Here is a 23,443-nt window from a genome sequence, read left to right as displayed (position 1 = left end):
TTGTTGGACTGTGTTCGGTAACGTTTCGATGATAGATTAAAGGTTCAATTGCTGATGGACATAGAGTTGTAAAAGTGTTCTGTCTAAAAACAAAAAATATTCGTCTTATTTTATTTTATTTTTCTCATTATTTCTGTTTCTATTTAAGAAACAAAATCAAAACACAACCAAGATGACCGCTACATTATGCTTAGTTTCTCAATTACACAACCTTGGATAATTTCTTTTCGGTTGATATATATAATGACCGCTACATTATTTCTGTCTTGCTCCAATTCCAATTAAACAAAGGTTAATGTATTTATATATTTTCCTTGCAGATGAATAATTATGTTTTATGCAGATTTAGAAAGAATAACAGTAAACCTCGTCAAAAGAAAAGGAAAATTGTGGCTCCTGAAACTGTGGCTACTGTAATACCGGTAAGTATTGATTTGATTGATGTGTTTAATGTTTTCTAACTATAAGGAAAAAGTTCAATTTTGATTTTAAGCTTATTAAATTAATAGTAGTTTATAGCTTATTGAGTTGTGTTTATGTGTCTTCAAGTTTCAATTTAACGTCTCATAGACACTCTTTCTTTTCAATAATAATAGTGGTGCCTTTGAATATACTGAGTGTTGTTGAAATAATAAATTTAGGAATTACATTTTTATTTATTTGAACACAATATTTCTAATTAGTTTGAGGATTACAAAGTGTATATGATTTGATTCTAACTCTTTTTATAATTTGAAATACTGCTTCTATTAAAAAATCTGTTTGAATTTTATTATATATAAAGTAAGTTTTTTTTAATACTTTGGTTTTGATTATGGTGATTTCTTCCATACCCAATTAATTTGAGGGTATTATATACCCTTCTTACATGTTCCAATTAATTGGTGACATGTGTATTCATTAATTCCAATCAGCAAATGAATTTTTTATTTTTAAAAATAAAAATCAATGAATTTAATACATGTATAAAATATTTTATATATACATATCTTAATACACTATACATACATTTAAGTCTGGTTAAATCAAACCATCATATATGATAAACCTTAAATAAATTATTTAAAAGAAAAAAAAAAGAATTGAGCCGTTGTAATGGTGCTGGAGAAAGAGGGAAGAACATAGAACCCTAATCTTTTTCATCTAATTTCGTCTTCTTCTCTTTTCTATATTCACAAAAAAAAATTCGTTTCTTCTTCTTCCCTCTCCTCACTCTCAGGATATATCTTCTTTTTCCTCCTTTTAATCTTCTAAAGTCCTTGATCTTGTTGCTGTAACCCAGAGAAATCTATCGTTCTTTTTACTGTTCTTCAATTCAAAGTCGCCAACTTTGTTGTTGGAACTCAGAACAATCGATTGTTCTTTTTACTATTCTTCTATTCAAAGTTTAAAATGAATTTTTTATGTGAATATAGAGAAGAGAAAAAGACAAAATTAGATGAAAAGGATTAAGATTCTATATTCTTCTCTCTTTCTCCAGCATCATATACAACAACCCAATTCTAATTTTTTTTTTTCTTTTATATAATTTATTTAAAGTTTACCACATATGATGGTTTAAATGTATGTACAGTATATATATATATATATATTTATATGTATGTATTAAATTCAATTTTTATTTTTAAAAATTAAAAATTCATTTAATGAATACACATATCATCAATTAATTGGAACATGTAAGAAGAGTATATAATACCTTCAAATTAATTGGGTATGAAAGAAATCACTTTTTGATTATTTAAATCCATATTTGCGTATCTTACTAGCTACATATTTATAATTAATGGCTCTTTTATTTAAATGGAGCAAAGATGTTTTAATTTATAATTACAACTGCTCTTGTTTGCAAGACTAAATAAATAAAAGATTTTGATTTTGAAAGAATATAGGCGAATAAAGTAGTTCAAGTAATTAAATAAAATAATTAAAGATTTAGTAATTGATTTAAGAATTACAGCTTATTTTTTGGTAGACCTTACTTATTTACTTTAATTTAGAAACCAACTTGATTTGCATATATATTGGGCGAAAGTCAAATAATAATTATTCTTTAACAAAAAGAAAAAAAATTTCCGTTTTACAACAAATGTCACATTCATCATAGTATTCGTATTGTAAGCATTATTCTGTATTTTTTTTTCTTCTTCCAATTGAAATTGTGTATGAAAATTATTAAATTTTGTTTAGATTAAAGTAAATCTGAATTTATGATGCTAGTTTGGATATTTAATTTGACTTGGTTTCCTACCTTATTTTCTATAATCATATACTACTTACATATCTGAATAACACAAATGGTGAACGTGCAGTTTTTGTTTTATGCCTTTCATCATCATCATCATCATCATCATCATCATCATCATCATCATCATCATCATTAGGTCAAGTTCTTGATATTATTATTGTGTTCTTCATATTAGAATGCCAATGATTATGCTGGGAAAGTAGAATTTGTTAACCAATTAGAGAATGGAGATGAAAGGATGGAGATTCAAAATGAATCACCAAACCAATCAGACAAAGCAAACCAATCAGAGAATAATGGAGATGAGAAGATTGATGAGATTCAGAGAGAACTAACAAATCAATTAGAGAATAATGAGGATGAAATACAGGTTGAGGCTTTTGATACTACTATTGGAATTGAGGCAAACTGTGAGGAAAAGGGAGATGGTGATGATGATGATGATGAAGATGACAATGATATGACATGGCCAGAGTATTTTGCAATGCAATTGTTAGAACTTAACAAAGACTGGTTCATCCCAAAGGATGATGTCCCCATTATTCCAAATAAATTTCACAATGACATGTTAAAGCGGTTTAAAAAAGTTTTATGATCAAGTATATCTAATTTTTGTTTTTCTTTTTTATTTATTTTTAGTTTTTTATATATATCCGGTTCAATTTTGTACAGACTTTTGTTTTGGTCGGATAGATTTATGTATTAATTTTTTAGTGAATTAAGAACTACTTATTAATGTAGTTAATTTGTTTAACTTTGTTCTAGATAAACTGAGGGTGCTTTTTCTGCAATTTAACATTTATTTGGAAGATGTAGTACATGCGTGTTAATTAATGGGGTTTAATCTTGGGCTATTCCAAAAAAAAAAATACTTAAAGAATGACTTTTGATGTTTGGAGAATTGATTGTTTAAATGAAATCAGCAAAAAATGTGGTTGATTGCTTATTGTGTTTTTAATTTTTTTTTTCTTTTTTTAGAATTGTGTTTCCAACAAGAGAAATTTGAATGACCATGATAATGATTAATGATATATTAAGATTATTTTAGGGTCTACGGATAAATTGACCAAAGCAGCATATATTGGAATGGTGGTCAATAATCTATACAGATGTTGAGTCTAAATAATAAAAATGAAGAGAAAATTACAATGAAAAACTCATTTGAACTAAACTGAAGTATAACATAAACCCTACATCAAATCAACTAATTCATACCCTATAATAAGGTATGCCATTAGGCATTGGGGTTAGTGATGAGGCAAGCTTGAGCTCAACGATAATAGGCTCCGGCAGGCAAAATATAATGCATATCCATGTTCACATCATTGCAATATGCATTTACAGGCAACAGCGCTTGCTTGGCGAAAAAGAAGAGACGACAACGCACAGTCAGGTTCATCTCAGATACCATCAAGTCAGTGATCATCTTCATTGGTTCCAGGGCAGTTGGTCAAGAGAGCATCCTTTGATTCATACTGAAGAAACATATAAAAATCAAAATTTAATTTATAGATAATTATGAGTTTCAAGAGTGTCAAAGTTTGGTTTTTAGTATTACTACAAAACAAATATATAAAAAGTAACTCTGTGTGTTGTTACTCACCTTATACAAAAGAGGCAATAATTGTGGTCATCCCTCAGTTTCATCAAAACTTCTTGCAAATCCTGAATCGATTACATGTATCACTATCACAGTTGCAACCAAATACAAATGCAGGACTAGATTAACAAAGTTCAACAAGAATGAATTTCAAAGTATAAGAAATACAACAACGACAAGTAAGCTTTGTCCAATGGCTAGGTAGGATCGGCTTAAATGGATCAAATGATGACAAAGTGCAATGAATAATATTTGTTTAAATCGCTTGGTATTTAGAGTATAACGAGGAGAAAATTAATCAGCAATGGAAGTGTATTGACTTAATGTGTGTGCCTGAGCAGTTAAGATCAAGAGAAAAAGAAAACATTTGTGCTGTTTCCATGTGTTATTCAGGGATGCAACATAAATCAATACCAAAACATGGTTAAAAGGAGCGTTCAACCAAAAATATAACCTTTTAGTTACGTACCTCTTCTGTTATTTCTTCCTCTTCCTCATCTTCCTTTTCTTCATCATCCTCATTCTTTTCCGGTTCAATGATTTCTCTATTCTCTAATTGATCAAGGGCAACCTTTGCCTTATGGAAATTGGCTACAACTCTCTTACTCTGCCATCGCGACTTCTGTCTCAACCCAAAGTCTTGCATTAGATCCTCCTCTTTCCTCCTTTTTCTCTCAGCGATGATTTCCTCCTTTTTCCTCTTCTCCTTGTGAGGATCATCTAGGCCAATACCAGCTCGCGATCGTCGAATCTCAATCCCCACTGGCTCAGCCCTACCCAAACCCTCTTTGCCAAGGGCAGCACCGGGCGTATAACCCATTTGTTTGAGCAGCTTAAACCCAATGTTGGATTGTGGTATTGGAGCTTCCACTTTTGCCAATGTTTGCTCATCCTCTTCTTTCTGTTTTCTTTCTCTTTCAAGTTTTCGCCGTTCTTGCCAGCTGAGTGTTTTTAACTTATTCTTGGAAGAGCTGATCGGAGGGTCTTTCTTGCCAGAGATCTGCACATAAGAAAGGGATCCTCTTCACCAAAATGCAACTATAGTACATATAATCCGTAAAATAAAAGAGGTTAACATAATTTAATCCATAATTTAAACATTACATAAGTTCCCATTTGTTTTTCCTTTCAAATAGACATATAAAAGCAAAAGCTCATATATCTTCGAAAATGCATGAGACAACACTCCCATTTTCAAAACTATTTCCAAACTGAAATTTTTGGGGATAATAATCTAGCAGCAATGCTTTATTCTTTAGAAAGATGAATTGCTATCCTTAGTCCCACCTTATATGATGAACAAAACTAAAGAAACTAAAAAATTGGCAAGCAAAACAGATAATTGGTACATTAGATATATGAAGAAACCAAAGACCTGGTAAGCAAAACAGATAATTGAAATCTTAGATATATGCAGAATTAATTTCTGCAAACTTTTATTTTCAAAAAGAAGACTCATTTTCTACGTGATATTAGAATGAGCATCATAATCTATTCCAGTTATCATCTACTTGGTTCGTCAAGTAATTAGCTCACTTATCTACTTAAACTGGTCATAAATTACATCAAGCACCGTTTTTCTTTCATCATTTATTAATTCTTAACACCAAGGACTAAAGTTTACAAACACAAGAAAACATAAGAACTAAAATTTAGAGACACAATTGCAAGATCATGTGAAATCAGATCACTATACCTAATTGAGTAAAAGGGAGCGACAGAACGAAACGACAATGGAGGAGAGTAAAACGGCGAGAAGTAATACCTTCTTGGAAGGAAGCGTGAGAGGTCACCCATGTAGTCATCGTCCTGTTCTTCGGTCCGGTGGTTGTTGTTGCTGCTGCTGCTGCTGCTCTGCGTGCTCGCCGTTGATTCAGCCATGGCCAGCTTCGCCGCACTGAGCTTGGCCGCTTGCTCACACCATAACTTCGATGAGGCTAAGGGGAACTGCCAAGAAACTGGAGCACGACCCCGCCGCGGGAGGTAGCGGCGATTGCAAAAAAGGAAGCGTGCACAAGAGATTTCAATCAATCAGAACACATGGAGCTAGAGTTGGCGAGCGCAGGGGGCAGATTCACGATCACCGTAACTGAAGGCGAAGGATGCAGCCGTTCCTTGCCCGATTCTGAGTCCCCGAGAGTCGAGAAATGAGAGGGATTCACGCCAAAGTTGAATTCAACTAGTTTCTTTATTCGGTGAACAATTCAAGTTGTTTCTATGGCTCCCCCATTAGGCTAGCTTCTCTTTCTGATTGTTGGGCCCAGGGATTGGGCTGGACAGCCCAATCAAAAAATCTGTCCAAAAATATTTCATTGATCAATTTAGATTGGTTTAGTGATTAATTCACTAATCTATTTAAACAAGTGTTAGGTGTTTAAATTTTGCTTTATGCATGCAATCAGTGACGAACCCAGAAAATTTTAAGAGTGGGGGCAAATATATATATATATATATATATATATATATACTAAAATAACTTTTGTTAAATATTATTAATTATATAGAGATATAAAAATTAAATAGTTAGTGAACACTTTCATTCTTAAAATACTATTCATTATATATAATTTATAAAAAAATATTTTTTATTTCTAAAACTTGAACTTAAAATATTTTAATTAAATTATAAATACCTTATTATCCTAACTAATTTTTTATACACATTTAATAATAAAAGACTGAATTAATTGGTATATTAGCGCCTAATGATACATTAATATTTATAATTTGAAACTAGAATTATATATAAATACTAAAAAAATTAAATTTGTATACAAAAAGTATGTTTATATAAAATAACAGAAATATAATTCACAATTTTTTCTTTCTTTCTTTTTAAAATAATTAAATTTGTTATATATTTTTTAATTTAATTTTGATATAATGTTAGATGAAAGATTTTATACATCTGTTTAATTATGTATTGTAATTAAAATATTTTTCTATTACTATTTCTAAAAATAAAAAATATATTTTAAATTAGTAAATTAATCAATTTATTTTAAAATTTTATACGCAACATAGGTACATATAATAGAACAAAAGATAAAAAATAAGTAATAAAAATGAATAAATCGAAAATAAAATAAAATATATAAAGTCACAAAGAAAATAAAATATTAGATTAATACCTAAACTACAATTGTTTGAATTAAAATTTGCAATTGAAAATATCAAAAGGAGAAACAATTAAATTGAAAGATACATAGGGTCATGGAGAACTATATAAAAAATATAAAAAATTTAAAATTTATTTTTTGATGAAGAGAAGATGACCACTAGATAAGGAATAGAAAAAAAAGTTGAAAATATAAAAATAAAAAGAGGGTTTAAGGGAATAAAGGAGTGACGACACAAAAATTAAATTTGATTAGGTTAAATAATAATTAAAATGATAGAGAAAATAAAAAAGTAAATTTGGAACTTTAGCTAATTGAGTTTAATTTATGGGTAAAGTATATTTTTTGTCCCTGAAGTTTACTAAAAGTTTCAAAAATACCCCTAAGTTTTAATTTGTTTCAATTTTATCCTTAATGTTTTCGATTTGCATCAATTTTATCCTTATCTTCAAAATTTTTGATCAAACTATAGTCAACATTAATTTTTTCCAATAACACCCCCCAAACCCTATTCTCTTTCATCATCATCAAGAACAACTCCTCCCTAACATTCCCGCCGCCGTTTGTGTCCCAACTCCGGCCACCGCAAGTGATGTATATCATAACCTCCTTCTCTCTTTCATGGAGAAGACTCCATTACAAGACCCAGCATTCCACCACCAATCCCTGACCATGGCTCCAACCAACAAGTGCTATGAAGCACTTGAAATCAAATCCATCAACATTTAAGAAGAAGAAGCAAAATAAAAAAGGGCAACAGCAACATCAACAATAACAAAACACAACAACAGCTCCATGCAACAACAGATCAAAACTCCATAACAAATAAGAGGTACATGTCCCTTCTGATTCTCAATTACTTTCTCTTCTTTGTGGGTACCGTATCTTCAAGCATGATCTCAAAGATTTCAACAAAAAGATTCTACCTTTATCATCTTCATTGAAATCATGTTGGGAGGTGGTAAGCATGGTAGCTGGCGGTGGTGGGCACAGCGGTGCGGCTGTTCGGCAGGGGGAAGGAAGGAGTGATGGGGGTATGGGAAGGGAGGGGGAAAGGGGTGGTGTTGCTGGTTGAAGGGGGTGCGGTTGGACGGTGGCGGCGTCGTGTGGTGGCGCGGGGGGGAAACAGTGGCGGAGGAGGATGGAGGAAAAAGAAAGAAGAAGAAAGAAGGGGAAAGGAGGGAGCGGGGTAGAGCGTGCCGGAGAGGAGGTTGTGAGCAAGGTTGAGTAGTTGGAGGTTGGCGAGGTTAGGTTGGTGAGGTTGAGGAGCGGCGGAGGGAGGTGGCTGGAGAGGGAGTTCTTCTGGAGGTAGACTACACGGTAGAAGAGACAATCGGAGAGGGAGTGAGGGATGGGAATGTTACTGAGTGAGTTTGGGGATGATGATGAAAGAGAATAGGGTTTGGAGGGTGTTATTGGAAAAAATTAATGTTGACCGTAGTTTGACCAAAAATTTTGAAGATAAGGATAAAATTGATGCAAATCGGAAACATTAAGGATAAAATTGAAACAAATTAAAACTTAGGGGTATTTTTGAAACTTTTAGTAAACTTCAGGGACAAAAAATATACTTTACCCTTAATTTATTTATAATGGGGTCATTTAAAATTTGAAGTGGGGGCATATTATATATAACTATATTTTTTTAAAAAAAAATTAAAACACTGTGGGGACAAGTGCCCCTTCTTCTTTGCTACTGGGTCCGTCCCTACATGCAATAATCTATTATTCAATGATAAATTTTTAAATATAAAAAATAATTTGTGAAATAATATTTTTTTTGTAATTTTTATTTATAATATTTCTGCTTCTTTAAATATTAATTAAATTAATTATTCTTAATAATTTTAGTATAAAAGATATTTTTCATAATTAATTTCTCTTAATCGTTCTTTAAAATATTCATTTTAAATTTTCTCCAATAATTTATTAAAAATATTATTTTATTAAAAAAATATTTTTTCTTTTTACTAAGAATGTAAATTCTAATTTTATTCTTTTGCATGTATTTTTAAGAATTTAATTATTATATTTTCTAAACACATATATTAAAATTATAATTATACTAGATGTACAATAAAATTATCTACTAAAATTAACTATTAATATAAAATACACACCAAAATATAAAATATGTATTAAAAATAAATGAAACTATATATGTACTTAAACACAAAAATATAATTATTAATTTGATAGTTGATTTTTTGTTTATAGATAGTATTTTTAATAAAATTATTACTAAAATATAGCTTTAATAAATATATAAAAATATATTAAAACTTAAATTTAAAAATGGTATGAAGTACATATTAGTATTTAGTAACCTTGTTTAGTAATTTCAAGCTCATATATCTATTACGTTATTTAATAATTTCAAAAGGGAAATGCCGTTTACTTGTTTAATAACCTTGCTTAGTTGTCACAAAAAAAAAAAAAAAAAACTTGCTTAGTTATGCAACAACCAAGGGGACGTGATTTCTGCACGTGCACGTTGCGCGCCAAAACTAACTAACGAATAACGATAACGTCTTTCTTCTCCTTCTTCCTCCAACTCTCTCTCTCCTCCCCCTTCCTGCAAGCTCAACCCAACCCACTCAGAGAGTCACATTGACTCAGCGAGCGTGTTCGAAAAAAAAAATTAACAAACACGAACTCGAATATTAGAGGTATCAATCTTTTTCTTTAACTAACCTTGAACCTTTTTTTACCTTTTTTACCTCTTCTCTTCAACATGTTTAGCAACCGAGAATGTATGGGAAAATTTGAGTGAAAATCAGGGCACTGATTTTTTTCGATTCGTTTCAGTTTCTTCCCGGAAAAGGAATTAAGCAAGGAGATTAAGTTGACGGATGATTCTGTTTCTCTTGGAAAATGAATCGCTTTTTCATCTCCGTTCATTTTTTCTTCGTTGTCTTCTCGGCAACTCTGATTTCTCAGAATTCAGCATTCACTGATCCTCTTGATGGTAATTGTTTAATCATTCTTTGGAAACTTGAGCAAACTGTTAAAAAAAAAAATCCTTGAATGACTTGATTGCTTTTATTGTTTGGTTCCAAAGAAAATTCGTTATACTTGTCATTGTTGTTTCAAGATATTGGTAAAGGAAATTATCCAAATCGTGTTTGGAAGTTTCTGTAACTTTCTTTTGTCGCAGTTTACAAAGATTTCAAAACTGTTTAATTCAGTGACTGAGGGCTACGCTTAATTACTCATTTTATGCTCCTTATGTCAAAACGTTGGCTTCATTACTCGGATTTCAGCATTTCATTTTGTTACTGTTTCTAAAACTGTGATCTGTTTAGGGTTTGTCTTTATCGTTGAAAAATTGGTAAAAATATAACTTGAGGAGATAGAATCTTAACTTACAACAGGAGAAGATCATGTTACTGATCATAAAAAATTCAAATTTAATTGAACTCTTTTTCTTTCTTTCTTTTTTTTTTCCCTTGTCTTTCGCTAAAACCATGTTTCTTGCTATTCCTTTTTTGGGTAAACAGTCTCCGCTCTTCAGGATCTATACAGAACCTTAAACACCCCGCCGTTGCTGGAAAGATGGAATGGCGATGATCCCTGTCAGGAGTCTTGGACAGGAGTAGCATGCTCTGGCTCATCAGTTATACACCTGTAATTCAATAATTATACACTGATTATATTCAGATTCAGATCATAGATGCCATTTAAATAATAAGTTATAGTATCCTTATTTTTATTAGTACCTGTTCTCATGCAGAAAAATTCAAGGATTAAACCTCACTGGATATCTTGGAGGCCTTCTCCACAATCTACAGAACTTGAAGCACCTGTAAGTAATTACATTGCTTAAAATTCCCATAAGGACATGTTTATTTTCAAATTGTGCACTCTACTCACTTCTGTAATTGTTTCCTTAGTGATGTCAGTTCTAACAACATAGTGGGAGAAATACCATCTGGTTTACCCCCAAATGTCACACACATGTAAGCCTATTTTTCATTTTGTTCCTGAATGACTAACTGACTATTAAGTGTGTTGTTCTGACAATTCTTCTTTTTCATCTCTCTTTCTCTCTCTCTCTCTCTCTCTCTCACTTTTGATTTGACAGAAATATGGCTTACAACTATCTGAGCCAAAGTATCCCACCATTATCAGCCATGAAAAAACTAAAACATCTGTGAGTTATTGTAGCATTGATTCAGTCCAAGCTTGTTAAACTAGATTAGCATGAGAAATATTCTTAACCAAAGTCCATTCACAACATGTTTCTTCATATTCTCTAATTTTTATAAGATATAGTAACTCAGTTTTATAAATGGCTGTGAAATCGTGATCCTTGTCTTGCAGGAATTTAAGCCACAATTTCTTGTATGGACCCATTGGCAATGTGTTTGCTGGGTTAGATGAACTCAAAGAAATGTATGCCTTCTTAACCAGAGTCTTATTTTGCATTTGAAAGAAATTAGCCATTCCAAAGAATTTCCATAGATACCTTTCTTGAATTAGTTGGATATGTATCAGCCAAACAATGAAGCCGAAATATACCTTCTCAATATTCAATAAATTAAGAATGGACAAAATTAGAAGGATACTTTGTTTGGATTCAGTAGTAAAGTAGTTGAAATACTCAATTCGAAAAACATGATTTCTCCTATTTCATTACAACCAAACCTGTAATTCAACTCAAATACCAAGTAATTTCCTAGGTTTTGAAAAGTTCCCACAAAAATGAAGTTCGAACTATATCATTCTGAAAAAGAAAGTCAAAAGAGTAACAAAGCTTGGAAGTGGATTGAGTCGTATGTTTATGTCTGACAGAAGAATGTAGTCTTTTTTATTTTTCTGTCCAAATTTTAGCCTGGACCCTAACAGGATGACTTTCTTTCATCAGGGACCTTTCCTACAACAATTTCACTGGAGATTTGCCGAGTTCATTTGGCTCCTTGAAAAACCTTGGGAAATTGTATGTTTCCTTTCTCCATACGCTCCTCACCCATTTTCCAAAGCTATATGTATTTATCAGGGTCATGTTCATTTGATATGGTGATGCTTTGCAGGTTCCTTGAGAACAACAGATTCACTGGATCAGTCACGTACCTGGCTGCGCTTCCTCTCACCGATTTGTAGGTTATCATTTCAGAATTTTGGCAAGTATGACTACAGTTTCATCATCTGCTAATGTATCTATTTTGTCAGGAACATCCAGGATAATCTGTTTAGTGGGATTCTTCCACCACATTTTCAGTCCATACAAAACTTATGGTTAGTAGTAACTATGACCATTTTTCATCTCCTCCAGCTACATTCTTAGATATGAAATGAATGAGCACATAACTATACCTTAAATTAGGATTGGAGGGAATAAATTCCAAGCAGTGGACGACTCTCCTCCCTGGCCTTTTCCTTTGGACAGTGTACCAGTTGAGCATAATAGTACTCGTCCACCCATAACGCAAACGAATGCCATAGAGAATTATGCTTCTGCTAAAGCAATCAAGCACAAGAAGAAACACATGGGCCCTGGAGGAATAGCTTTTACAGTTGGTGGAGTAACATTATTGGTAGCTGGATTGACACTCTTCATTGCAACTCGTTTGAATAGATTACATTCTGAGAGACTGAAGAACTTGGAAAGTGTTGAAAGATCATTCCCTTCTCTTCCAATCAGTGACTCAAAAGGTATATCCTTAAGGAGAGAGTGTGGATGCTGACTGACATACCCTAAGTCAAGGGAAAACATTAAATGACTCAAAGATGTCAAAAAATTCTTCTGTTCATTCGAATTGCAGATTTAACAGTAAAATGAGTGATATATCATTGCCATTCAGCTGTCTCAACTTCCTGTATAATATGTTCCAATCACTAGTTCAATGATTTGAGTTCCATGTTTAACCAGTCTTTTCTCCATTTTTATTGGTTATAGATATCTCTACTACTGCCGTAGATGAGAGCCTGCAAATCCCACCTTTCAATTCTGCATCCCTTTTGGTTCCAAGGCGACTACCTTCCCAACATCATAAAAAAAATGGAGAAACAACAAGGAGGAGTTTTTCCGAAAGAGAAAAGGTAACTGGGAGGACAAAAGTTTATACAGTAGCAGAGATTCAGTTGATTACAAACAGCTTCAGTGAAGACAACCTTCTTGGAGAGGGATCTCTTGGTCCTGTTTATAGAGCTGAATTTCCAGATGGAAAGGTACAATCCAAAGTAATGTTTTAAAGAATCTCATAATCATTTGCTTTCAAAATATAATACCTTCCTTTCTTCTTTGAAAGGTTTTAGCTGTGAAGACTATCACCATGGCGGGCTTGTCTTTCAGTGAAGAGGAGAAGTTCTTAGATGCAGTTTGCACCGCTTCCCGTTTAAAACATCCTAACATTGTTGCACTCAAAGGTTACTGTTTGGAGCATGGGCAGCATCTCCTTGTCTACGAGTATGTCAGAAATTTAACTCTAGATGATGCTCTTCACAGTGATGCATACAAGCCTTTGTCATTGACCATCCGTCTCCAGATTGCTCTTGGTGTTGCTCAGGCTCTGGCGTAAGTTCAATGTTTTCACTCAAACTTATTTCTCATAAAAAATATGAAAACTTATTTCTCATAACTCAAACTTATTTCTCACACAATGTTTGCAGCTATGTGCACTCCAGTTCCCCTCCTGTAGCCCACGGAAACTTGAAGTCTTCCAATATTCTGCTAGATGAAAATCTAATGCCTCGTGTTTGTGACTGCGGCTTGACTATTTTGAGACCACTGACAAGCAACAAGGTCAAAACTCGAGTAAGTCTCTGCAATAATCATCCTCACCTAGAACTACTTTATGCTCCATTTGCCACTGATATTATACACTGGATTAGGGAAAAACCATGTCCTTGTTGGAAATAAGATGGTTTGAATGTTGTTGGAAAACAGCTTGATTGTAATCTTTCTAAAACTTTGGTGAATGTTGTTGGAAACAGGCTTTGGAGATTTCTATCAGAGATGCAGGCTACATTTCACCAAACCATGGTCAACCAGGAACTAACAGCTGCACAGAAAGTGACGTCTTTGCATATGGGGTGTTGCTTTTGGAACTATTAACCGGAAGGGAACCTTTCGATGGGTAAGCTACCTTTGTGCCGTTTCATGTGTTTCCTTTTTGGGGGTTGAACTGAATGAGATGATCCCTGTTAATGTTATACAACACAGTTCCAGGCGGAAGGAAGAGCAATATCTAGCTCAATGGGCTTCATCCAGGCTTCATGATAGCGAGACCTTGGAACAGATGGTGGATCCTGCAATTCAAAAGACATTTTCATCCAAGGCTCTTTCTCGTTATGCTGATATACTCTCCCTCTGCCTACAGGTATAATAGTTGCCTCTCAAATATCAAAATATTGCATGCTGTTACGTTTGGTGGAGTTTACGGTGCCTATGATGGCCTATAAGTGTTAAATTAAATTCATATATATATATATTTTTTTACATTTTAGTAATGTTTTTTGTTTTATTTTTTAAATTAAAAGTATTGTTAAATAATAAAGAGTTACTTTAATTTTAGTAATATTTTTTTAAACCGTAGGATAGGCAGCATAGCTGCATCGCTACGTTTTGTTCTTCAGGCCTATGTGTTTATGCGTTCTCCTTCTTCTTGAAACTTGTCTGTCTCTTCCATAACAGCCTGTAAAGGAATTTCGGCCACCAATGTCGGAAATAGCAGAATCACTTGCTTCTTTCATGCAACGGCTCAACGCGTCAAAGAGCGGCGCAGCAGATAGGAATGGACCAGTGTCTGATCCGCTCGAGAGGTCTTTCCGGACAACTGCATCTCATTTTATTGCTTCACCCACATTGAGCTACGTGTCCGCCTGATGTTTTGAACTAACTCAGTAACCAAAAAAAGCATCCACACTTCCAGTGATTTCTTTCATTGACATTAACGAGCCAGAAACTTGCATGTCCCTGACCACTCTTCAACATTTTAATTCGTTTATACAATATTACAGCATGAATCAAACAGCTTAAATCTTTTTGTCATTGCTATTTTCTTTATTCTTTCTTGAGAAATCCGACATTACTTTTCCTTTTGTAGAAATACTATTTCTCCATCAAATACAGCTGAGTATTTCTTTTCAATCTAAAACTGCCTTTGTCTAAGACTATCGAATATTTCCGCATTGCTTTCTCTCTCCTTTATGAAGAATAATTCATATTTCCTCATCAACTCTTGTTTTCCAAACTTGCTCTTTCCTTCGTATGTAAGTTGAGATGAGGAAGAATAAAAAAAATAGAGAGAGAAACAAAAAGTGTAACATAAAAAATTATGATGTTATTTGGAGGGGAAAAAAAGAGAATATAAATAATTGAAAGAATAAAAGGAAAAGTAGACGGAGAAAAAAAATAATTGTTTTTCTCTTAATACGAGGAAATTGAAATTTGATATAATTTGACGGAATCGGATGACAATTTCAAATGACAATACCAAAGGTTACTTCATTCACAGCTTGTCACTTGTCACCAAACATTTATCAGCGAGGATTCTTGACATTGTCACTAAACATTTAACGCCAGCACGCAACTATACCAAAGAAAAGTATCTATCCGATCATACACCTCATTCTTCAGCTATCTTGTCTAGCTTATCCACCTAAGGCTTCATCATTATCAGAAGAAGCTTCTCTTCATGCTCCAAAGCCACTACTCAAAAGAGTGTTGATCTCTCCGATTATATTAACTGGTCTTCCGTCAAACATGGATGAAAGTGTAGTCTCACACAGTTTCTTCAGCTCCTTTGTTTTTGCCAACGCCGCTTCCTGCAATTCCATTAGCAGTTTGTAATTTAGTTCTCAAGTAATGAACATGTAATTCAGAATTTTGTCTTTCTTGGTAGCAAAGAAATGAGAAATTAAGAATTAGGCAATTGAAAACAAGAAACGGCAGGCTTCAGAATGTGTTTGCTTGTTAATGAAGTTAGGGAGTGGATGGAACAAAAGCAATATATTGGTTCGTATCCCCTAATAGATGCAAATAAAAAAGTGAAGAAAATAATTACCTTATTTTTATAAAAAGGATAAAATAATGACCCACGTTTTCAAAATTCTTTAAAATTACCTCTAATTTTTAACTTAATTCTATTTTATAATTCTACTCTTCCCGATATTTTTTTTACAGTGAATAGTCATTCAAAATTGTTTTTTCAATTTTACTCTTAGTCACGTCACCATCATCCTCATCCCCACCCCAACCCCAACTCCAACCATGATTCCCAACCCAATCCCATCACCCGGATAGACAGCCGAGCTGCAACCCCTTAGCTGCCACCCCAACATGCAGTCAGCCGCCACCCCTACCCCAGCCCAACTCCCTCCACCTCTTCATCCAGCAAGAGAGGTACTTGGGGCGGCGTCGCCTCCCCTTTGCCCAAGCGGCTGACTTAATGTTGATGTAGAACAGTTTCTTCCTTACTTTAAGTTATATGTCCTTTAAACCACCTCTTCAAGCTAGGGGAAGATGTAACCTATGTTGAATTTGATGTTGGATTTATTATACAATATAACCTAGGGTCTATTCTATGGATTGACCACCCATTATTATTTTGTGATTTTATATGCTTTTGCTTTATATGAAAAACACCATAATCTTAACCATAATCCAGAAATATCAACGGTTAATTCTACGGCTTGCACCCATGATCTTAAGGTCACACATAGACAACTTATCCCAGTCTTGACAACATATAGGAAAATTGTTATTAACTGGTTGTGAATGGGAATCAAATCAATCAGTTGTTTTGATTCTGAGTTTGGTATTTCGGGTTAATCTAAGGGATTAAAGATTCGAAGCCCAAGTAGTTAAATGATACTAATTCACCAAGGATTGGGATTTAGGTCATTTGAAACTTGGTACTCATAATCCTTTTGTGCTAATACTCTCGCTGTATTATTTTTTCAGGATACATTTCCCATGAAAGGAAAAGTAAACAAAAATGAAAAAGATTTATTAGTAAGCACACTAGAACTCACTTGTTTTGGCCACGATGAAGATAAAGAATTCTGCAGTTCCATACGTTTAGTAGCCAAATCCTTCAAACCATCTTTCAACTTCACTTCATGATGTTTCTTTTCCTCCAATGAATTCACTAGCCTGTCTAGAAATCTGAAATTCATCCCAGCACACAGTCAATATTAGATACAGTAGGAATGCTACTCAAGAAAGAAGAGTTAAGAATAATAAATACACTAGAGATTCAGTGAGCAACTTTCAAAATATCATTAAGCATATATACACTAGAGACCCTACACTCTTACTTCCGTCATTTAGACAAAACATACCAGCCTTCTAAATAAACTAACATCTAATCTAAGTATGATTCTTATCTGGTATCTGTTTGAGAACATAAATCAGTACTCCTCCAGAGTTCAAATTATCATATTCCTGTTTGAGATAATTCCTGTTTAATGCATTAGTCTTCAAATGTAAAATTTCAACTCCATTGAGGCATTATATAAACTACATGCAACTGAGAAACCCTTATACTACTGAGTTTAACTACATTATAGTCCCATCCAGATGCATGCCATCTTAAGCATAAATATTAACCACTACCTTCTGGAGTTGAGAATCATAATCAGATCCCTTGTCTTCCTATTCGTCAGCAATGAAATTGCCAATGAAACATCACTTTGCATTTTATCTATAGCATCAGGAGTATACTGCTGTAGTACAAAAGGAGCAACAGCCTGAACTTGATGTTGTAAGGATAAAGTTTCCGCATTGCTCAACTCAGCCAATCGTTGATTTAAAAAGGATTTTAACTGACAACAGATAAAATCAATGCAAAATTTAAAATATACTCTGACAATAAAAATATCAAAATCAAACAAATAAGTTCATACTGTACAAATAACTGTTTACATGGAAAAGAAAATTTAGAGATTTGTTACATTTATGTTTCTTCTACTTGACAGGAAGTGTAAGAAATAATTTTAAATTATATAAGCAAAACCTATAAGTTAATAACACAAAGAAGGTTACCATCACTGTCTCATACCTCATATATATCATCAAGAACCTTATTTCTGTATTCTGTGTCTAGGAGCTGGCTCCTTTCATCCTTGTTTTCTGTCAATTGAGATAAAGTATCTGGAAGAGAAGCTTGACTTTCCACTAATGGAGTTTGGGCATTAATATCATCAATCACATCAGCTTGAGGAGTCTCAACACTGATGTCCCAAGATACTCCTAGTTCTTGATTTGTTGGATCTGATCTGACATCCTCCACTGGTGCAGTCTGTATGGCATCAGAGGCATTAATGATTTCATAAGGACCCAACCCATTACTGGTATCATCCGTTTCTTCTACTGTTCCAATGTCCCAATCAATCTGTGAACTATCCACTGAAATATCCCAGTCAATGTCTGGAATGGCAACTTCCACATTGCTCACTAATGGATCTAGTTCATTGTTGCTTGAGTGAACAGTAACATGATTAATCTCAGATCCAGCTGAAACATTCAAAGATGGCGGATTTTCACGCATGCTCGTCAGGTTTTGTAGCACAGTTACAGAAGATCTCTGCAGTCATGATTATAAACTGATTTAATTTATGACTTCATTTATTCAATTATGAAATCCTAAACTTATCCTTTGAGACACGAGATTCAAAACAACAGCAGGAATATTGAATCTTAGTGAAAGAGAACTATAAAATGATAAGATTTACAGCTCTTGCTTACTTCCTTTTCTGTATGAGCATCTCTAACAAAATTTGAATAATATTCGATTGCTTGTGACATGTTGTCACTGTTTACAACATTCAAAATCTTGCTAAATGTGCTTGGAAGTGATTTTGCCGTCTCCAAAAGTTCCAGTCTGACATTTTTCCCCTACAAAAACATATAATCATTATCTCCTTACCAAAAAGAGCACATCGATTTAAATAAGGCTCAAAAGCCTCCACTAATGTAACCTGTAGGCCTAGCTCCTGACAAGCTTCTGCATATTTAGCCGCTGAGAGAGCTGCACTTCTTTTTATATCAGCTTCCTTGCGATCTAGTTCTAGCAATTGCTGTTGAATCTTCTGCACCTGTTTTCTCTGATACGGGCTTCATAACAGAAACAAATTATCAGTGCTAAAACAAAAGAATAAAATAAAATAAAGATCCCCTTTAAGGATATAGAACAATACACACTCACAAGTGATTTTCTTCATACAATGCTTACATTTCATAGTTTACATTTTGAGTCATAATCTGTGCAGCCTCACCAAGAAACACATGATCTTTCTCAAAAGATCGGACAATCGCCTCCCAGGCACCCTAGCCAAAGAAAAATAAAAAACAATATATAAGGAAAAAAGAAAAATTGATACACAGTGTGAATCATAGTTATAATCTCAAAAACGCCAAGAAGTGAACAGATCAATATGCCAATCTTACAGCAGCACCCGATAGGCGGCCAAATAAGTTCCGGCTCTCTGGAGTGGACTTTAAGAGAATATCATATATCTGTTTGGCCTCCAAATAACCAACTCCTACAAACAGCAATGCCACTTTGGTGATCTCAAAATATTTTGGAGAAAGACAACGAATTTTCTCCTTTGATATCAGGGAAAAGATTAGAATACATTAATATAGCAACATCTTTGATGTAAAAAGAGGTACTACACCTTATTCACACCCACAATTTGTCACGGATGCAAAAGGGAAACAGCAACCTGAAAAAATTACACTACCATACATAACTACAAACAAAATCTAAGCCTTGGTCACTAGGTAGAGTAGCCTACATTGATCAAACAATGCCAAAGTGCCTATCATAAACCATATTTGTCTTTTAACCATTTATATTCAACTCACTTTTAATAATTTACTCTAAAGTTTTCTTAGTTCTCATTCTACCTCTAAATACATGACTACCTCCATTGCCTTGACAGAACTTCTTTGGACATGTTTATACCACTAATATGAGATTGTAGCATATTCCATATAACTGGTGCTACCCCAACTCTCTCTAATAATTCCTCCTATTCAGTCTTGTGTGTCTACTCATTCATCTTAGCATTCTCATCTCAAAAACATTAAGCTTATGTCTATGTTGGCTTTTAACCACCAAACATTCAATTCTATATAGTATTGCCAGTCTAATAGCTGTGTATTAAAGTTTGCCCTTAAGCTTTAGTAAGACTAAAGTCATTCTCCAATAGCTAATTATAATTCAAAGTACCAATGCAGCTTTTAATCCCATATTATGCAAGTTAGCATAATGCAAGAACATGGTCTGAATTCTGATGCTATGTATGAGATGCAAAGAAGGGAATGGAAACATAGAAATGAACCAATTAAGGAGTTAGTGGCAAAGTATGCTCAACAAATAATAAGAATAAGGGGGAATTTTCCCCTTGTGAGAGCAACCCATTCAGAAAAGCTAATACAGAAATGACATGACCATGTGCAATGAAGGTTACAATCATCCCAATATACTGGTTCAATCATCTTCTGTTACTGTTCCATTGAGAATCTTCTTTTATGTTTTTGAATGCCAATATCATTTTCACTGCAATTATTTCTCTACCTAGAACTCATAAACTGCACACTCCGTTCCGTTTGGAGTCTCTTAATTAGTGAATTGCATAGTACTTCAAAATTACAGTTGGCTGACCCAACCACTAAAAACTTCTTATCCTCATTGAGCTTTGACAACTGAATGCACACTAATCAATACCTACCTACTAGAAACGACACCACAAGTGGCAAGAATGCAGCATGAACGACAGAAACAAAAATTAAGTGATTAATTTATCAAAACAGTTATATAGAAATCTAAAGCAAAAAAAAAAAAAAGGATGAACAAACCTTCAGGGTCTAGGGTTTGAAAATAGGGATCAGAATCCTTTGGAAGGGATGAGAATTCCTTGGAAATTCGAGCCCGGATGGCGGCCACACGCTTCCGCCAATCTGCGGGTACCCTCTTGCGATCGACCAACCATTCTTCAACCGTTACAAAATAAATAAATAAATTCAAAAGCAGAAATGGAACAATATATATAAACAAGGAACATAATTAGTGAAATTGAAGAAGAAGAATAAGAATAGAAGTAAGTGTTTGACCTCCGAGACGAGAAAAAGTGATGTCGATGGGGAGGTTGCGAATGTCATCGGGTGTTTGCATTGCAAGGGATTGCCAAGTCCACTCAACTGAGAAGAAAAACAAGACACCGAGAAATGTTTTTATTTCTTGGGATTATGGGTTTTCCGCCTTTGATTACTAATTTTTGGAGATGAAAATTGAATTGAATTCTCGACTGAACTGATTTCAATTTAATTCTGAGTAGCATATTACATTATTATTACTGCCATTCTTTTTTTTTTTTTTTTTTGGCTTACTGCCATTCTTATTCTTAGGTTTGGAGTTTGGTTACAGTTTAGTACTTTAGTTTTTCGTATTAAAAAAAATTAAAAATATACTTTTACTAATTAAAAAATAGAAATTCTTTTATTGTAACCAAATAATAAAAAACGACCCAAATTTATCATTCTACCAATACAATTAAAATTTTAAAAATTAAAATATTTAACCAAAATTCAATCAAAATTAAAACAGATATAATAAAATAAAATATTTACGTATAAATATATAATTTTTTTAAAAGATATTTTTTGTGTTTTATTATTTTAATTTGTTATTAATCACAAAAAATTGATCCAGTTCAACTAATTTATCAATTTTTGAATGGTTTTTTTCAATTTGACCAATTTACTAATAATAAACTTTTATCTTAAACCGGGTCAATATGGTGATTAGTTTTCAATTAACTTAGTTGAACTATGATTCTGAGAACTATGATGATTTTTTTTTTTTTTGAAATATAACAAGTTCAATACATTAAAGTGGAGCAAAACAGACACACATAACATAGCTTCATACAATAGAATTCAATCCCATGGCATCTCCGGCATTGCCATCAACCACCAATAGGATGACGTTCATTTCACTCGTTATAGCTCAACAACGCCTTTGATTGAATAATCTCAACACCTGCTCTTTTATTATTGAAAATTCTTGCATTACGTTCCAACCAGATGTTCCAGATCACTGCAAAGAACGCGACCAACCACGACTTCTGCTCATGTTTTCTGGTGTGCATACCAATCCAACTCACAAACAGGTCTTTCATGGTTCCAGGAACTACCCATGCTCGACCAAAAGATCTTAACCAAGTGCACCACACCTGCCATGTGAACTCGCATAGAAGAAATAAATGCTCAACAGATTCAATCTCCTTGGTACACAATACACAAATATTATCACTATGAATAGCAACTCCTAATCTAGCCAATCTCTCCTTAGTATTAACTCTACCAACTAGCACAAACCATCCAAAAAGCTCAATTCTCAGAGGTACCAAACCTTTCCACAGTGAACTTGTGAAGCTATAGCTCGTGATCTCCTCCGACAGTGTCTCCGATTGAAGGATCTGCAAAAAGGATTTAGTAGAAAAAAACGCCTTTGTTATCAAACTTCCATACGACATTGTCCTCACTCCCAGATGACAACTTCACTGGCCTTAACCTCTCATGAAGTTGATGGACAAGTTCCAGCTCCCATTGGAACAACTCCCTCTTCCATTGAAAATTCCATATCCACTTTAGGCCATCCCAAAACCCGCAATCCCCAATGAATGATCTTTGTTGGCTTGAAATAGAGAAGAGTCTTGGAAAGCTCCCTTTTAGAGGACCACCTTGAACCCAGTTATCCTCCCAAAATCGGGTTTTCCTTCCATTGCCAACTTCCATCGCCAGGCCACTAACCATTTTTTCCCGAACCCGCTGGTCCTTCATATTCAACTAACATATGTCTTTCCAGGGTCCTCCTTTTATCGGTAGAGGCTGATTTGCTAACATTACATTCGGGTTCAACTTGTTGCACGAACAAACAATCTTCTTCCACAGTGGGCACTCCTCCTTTGAAAACCATCACCACCACTTAAACAAGAGTGCTGTGTTTCGAAGCACTGCATCCCCAACCCCCAAGCCTCCAGCCTTTTTCGGAGTCTGGACCATCTCCCACTTGACCAAAGGTATACCACAGTTACTATCCTCCTTGCACCACATAAAGCTCCTTTGTAACGCAATCAGCTTGTCAGCCACCGCCTTGGGCATCTTGTACAAACTCAGGTAATATATGGGTAGGCTATTCAGTACCGATTTGATGAGGACAAGCTTACCTGATTTATTTAGGACCTTTGCTTTCCATAAGCTTAGCTTCTGTTCCACCTTCTTTATGATTGGTTTTCAAGTCTTCACCAGACGGGGATTTGCTCCTAAAGAAATCCCGAGGTATCTAACAGGTAAAACAGCTTGCTGGTACCCCAGTACGCCACACGCCTGATGAACCCATCCTTGCTCACAGTTTACCGAGATCAGATTCGATTTATCAAAATTGATGCTCAGCCCTGACATTAACTCAAAACATCGCAATAGCCTCTTATAATTTTACAATCGTCTCAGTCTCTGGAGGG

At 34.0% G+C, this 23,443-nt stretch overlaps 3 protein-coding genes across 3 annotated transcripts; 1 reads left to right on the top strand and 2 right to left on the bottom strand.

Moving 5' to 3' along the window:
• Positions 1–3,310: 3,310 nt before the first annotated feature.
• LOC112727679 (uncharacterized) lies at positions 3,311–6,065 on the bottom strand. The gene is made up of 4 exons (XM_025777537.3): positions 5,614–6,065; positions 4,318–4,848; positions 3,852–3,913; positions 3,311–3,723 (listed from the first exon to the last, which is right to left on the bottom strand). Exons 2-4 carry the CDS (start codon positions 4,666–4,668, stop codon positions 3,699–3,701), a joined length of 438 nt encoding a protein of 145 aa, XP_025633322.1. The 5' UTR covers positions 4,669–4,848; positions 5,614–6,065; the 3' UTR covers positions 3,311–3,698.
• On the top strand, positions 5,780–15,060 carry LOC112727678 (protein STRUBBELIG-RECEPTOR FAMILY 2). Its single transcript, XM_072208328.1, has 16 exons — positions 5,780–5,933; positions 10,468–10,594; positions 10,701–10,772; positions 10,861–10,926; positions 11,052–11,120; positions 11,291–11,362; positions 11,835–11,906; positions 12,001–12,066; positions 12,140–12,205; positions 12,294–12,622; positions 12,867–13,138; positions 13,219–13,484; positions 13,580–13,724; positions 13,904–14,046; positions 14,133–14,289; positions 14,604–15,060. The coding sequence occupies exons 1-16, from the start codon at positions 5,780–5,782 to the stop codon at positions 14,793–14,795; spliced, it is 2,268 nt and encodes a 755-aa protein (XP_072064429.1). The 3' UTR covers positions 14,796–15,060.
• A 253-nt stretch (positions 15,061–15,313) lies between these two features.
• LOC112727677 (CDK5RAP3 protein homolog) lies at positions 15,314–21,356 on the bottom strand. Its single transcript, XM_025777535.3, has 10 exons — positions 21,033–21,356; positions 20,778–20,912; positions 19,362–19,456; positions 19,147–19,241; positions 18,893–19,028; positions 18,660–18,809; positions 17,974–18,498; positions 17,529–17,737; positions 16,946–17,078; positions 15,314–15,736 (listed from the first exon to the last, which is right to left on the bottom strand). The coding sequence occupies exons 1-10, from the start codon at positions 21,091–21,093 to the stop codon at positions 15,605–15,607; spliced, it is 1,671 nt and encodes a 556-aa protein (XP_025633320.1). The 5' UTR covers positions 21,094–21,356; the 3' UTR covers positions 15,314–15,604.
• Between the last annotated feature and the right edge of the window lie 2,087 nt (positions 21,357–23,443).

This window comes from Arachis hypogaea, chromosome 12 (genome assembly GCF_003086295.3).
Source record: "Arachis hypogaea cultivar Tifrunner chromosome 12, arahy.Tifrunner.gnm2.J5K5, whole genome shotgun sequence".
NCBI lineage: Eukaryota > Viridiplantae > Streptophyta > Magnoliopsida > Fabales > Fabaceae > Arachis > Arachis hypogaea.
The sequence above is the reverse complement of the archived record's forward strand: the minus strand, read 5'-3'. Positions and strand labels throughout refer to the sequence as shown.

What these genes read in the sequence shown, in the direction of transcription:
- LOC112727679 (XM_025777537.3), bottom strand. Translation starts at nt 4,668, where the DNA reads ATGGGTTATACGCCCGGTGCTGCCCTTGGCAAAGAGGGTTTGGGTAGG. An exon ending in AGGAAGAAATAACAGAAGAG is followed by an intron (nt 3,914 to 4,317) that starts GTACGTAACTAA and finishes TAATCGATTCAG; the next exon opens with GATTTGCAAGAAGTTTTGAT. An exon ending in TATTGCCTCTTTTGTATAAG is followed by an intron (nt 3,724 to 3,851) that starts GTGAGTAACAAC and finishes ATGTTTCTTCAG; the next exon opens with TATGAATCAAAGGATGCTCT.
- LOC112727678 (XM_072208328.1), top strand. Translation starts at nt 5,780, where the DNA reads ATGAGGCTAAGGGGAACTGCCAAGAAACTGGAGCACGACCCCGCCGCG. An exon ending in ATGAAAAAACTAAAACATCT is followed by an intron (nt 11,121 to 11,290) that starts GTGAGTTATTGT and finishes CTTGTCTTGCAG; the next exon opens with GAATTTAAGCCACAATTTCT. An exon ending in TTAGATGAACTCAAAGAAAT is followed by an intron (nt 11,363 to 11,834) that starts GTATGCCTTCTT and finishes TTCTTTCATCAG; the next exon opens with GGACCTTTCCTACAACAATT.
- LOC112727677 (XM_025777535.3), bottom strand. Translation starts at nt 21,093, where the DNA reads ATGCAAACACCCGATGACATTCGCAACCTCCCCATCGACATCACTTTT. An exon ending in TCAAACCCTAGACCCTGAAG is followed by an intron (nt 19,457 to 20,777) that starts GTTTGTTCATCC and finishes TGCTGTTTGTAG; the next exon opens with GAGTTGGTTATTTGGAGGCC. An exon ending in ATGATTCTCAACTCCAGAAG is followed by an intron (nt 17,079 to 17,528) that starts GTAGTGGTTAAT and finishes GATGAATTTCAG; the next exon opens with ATTTCTAGACAGGCTAGTGA.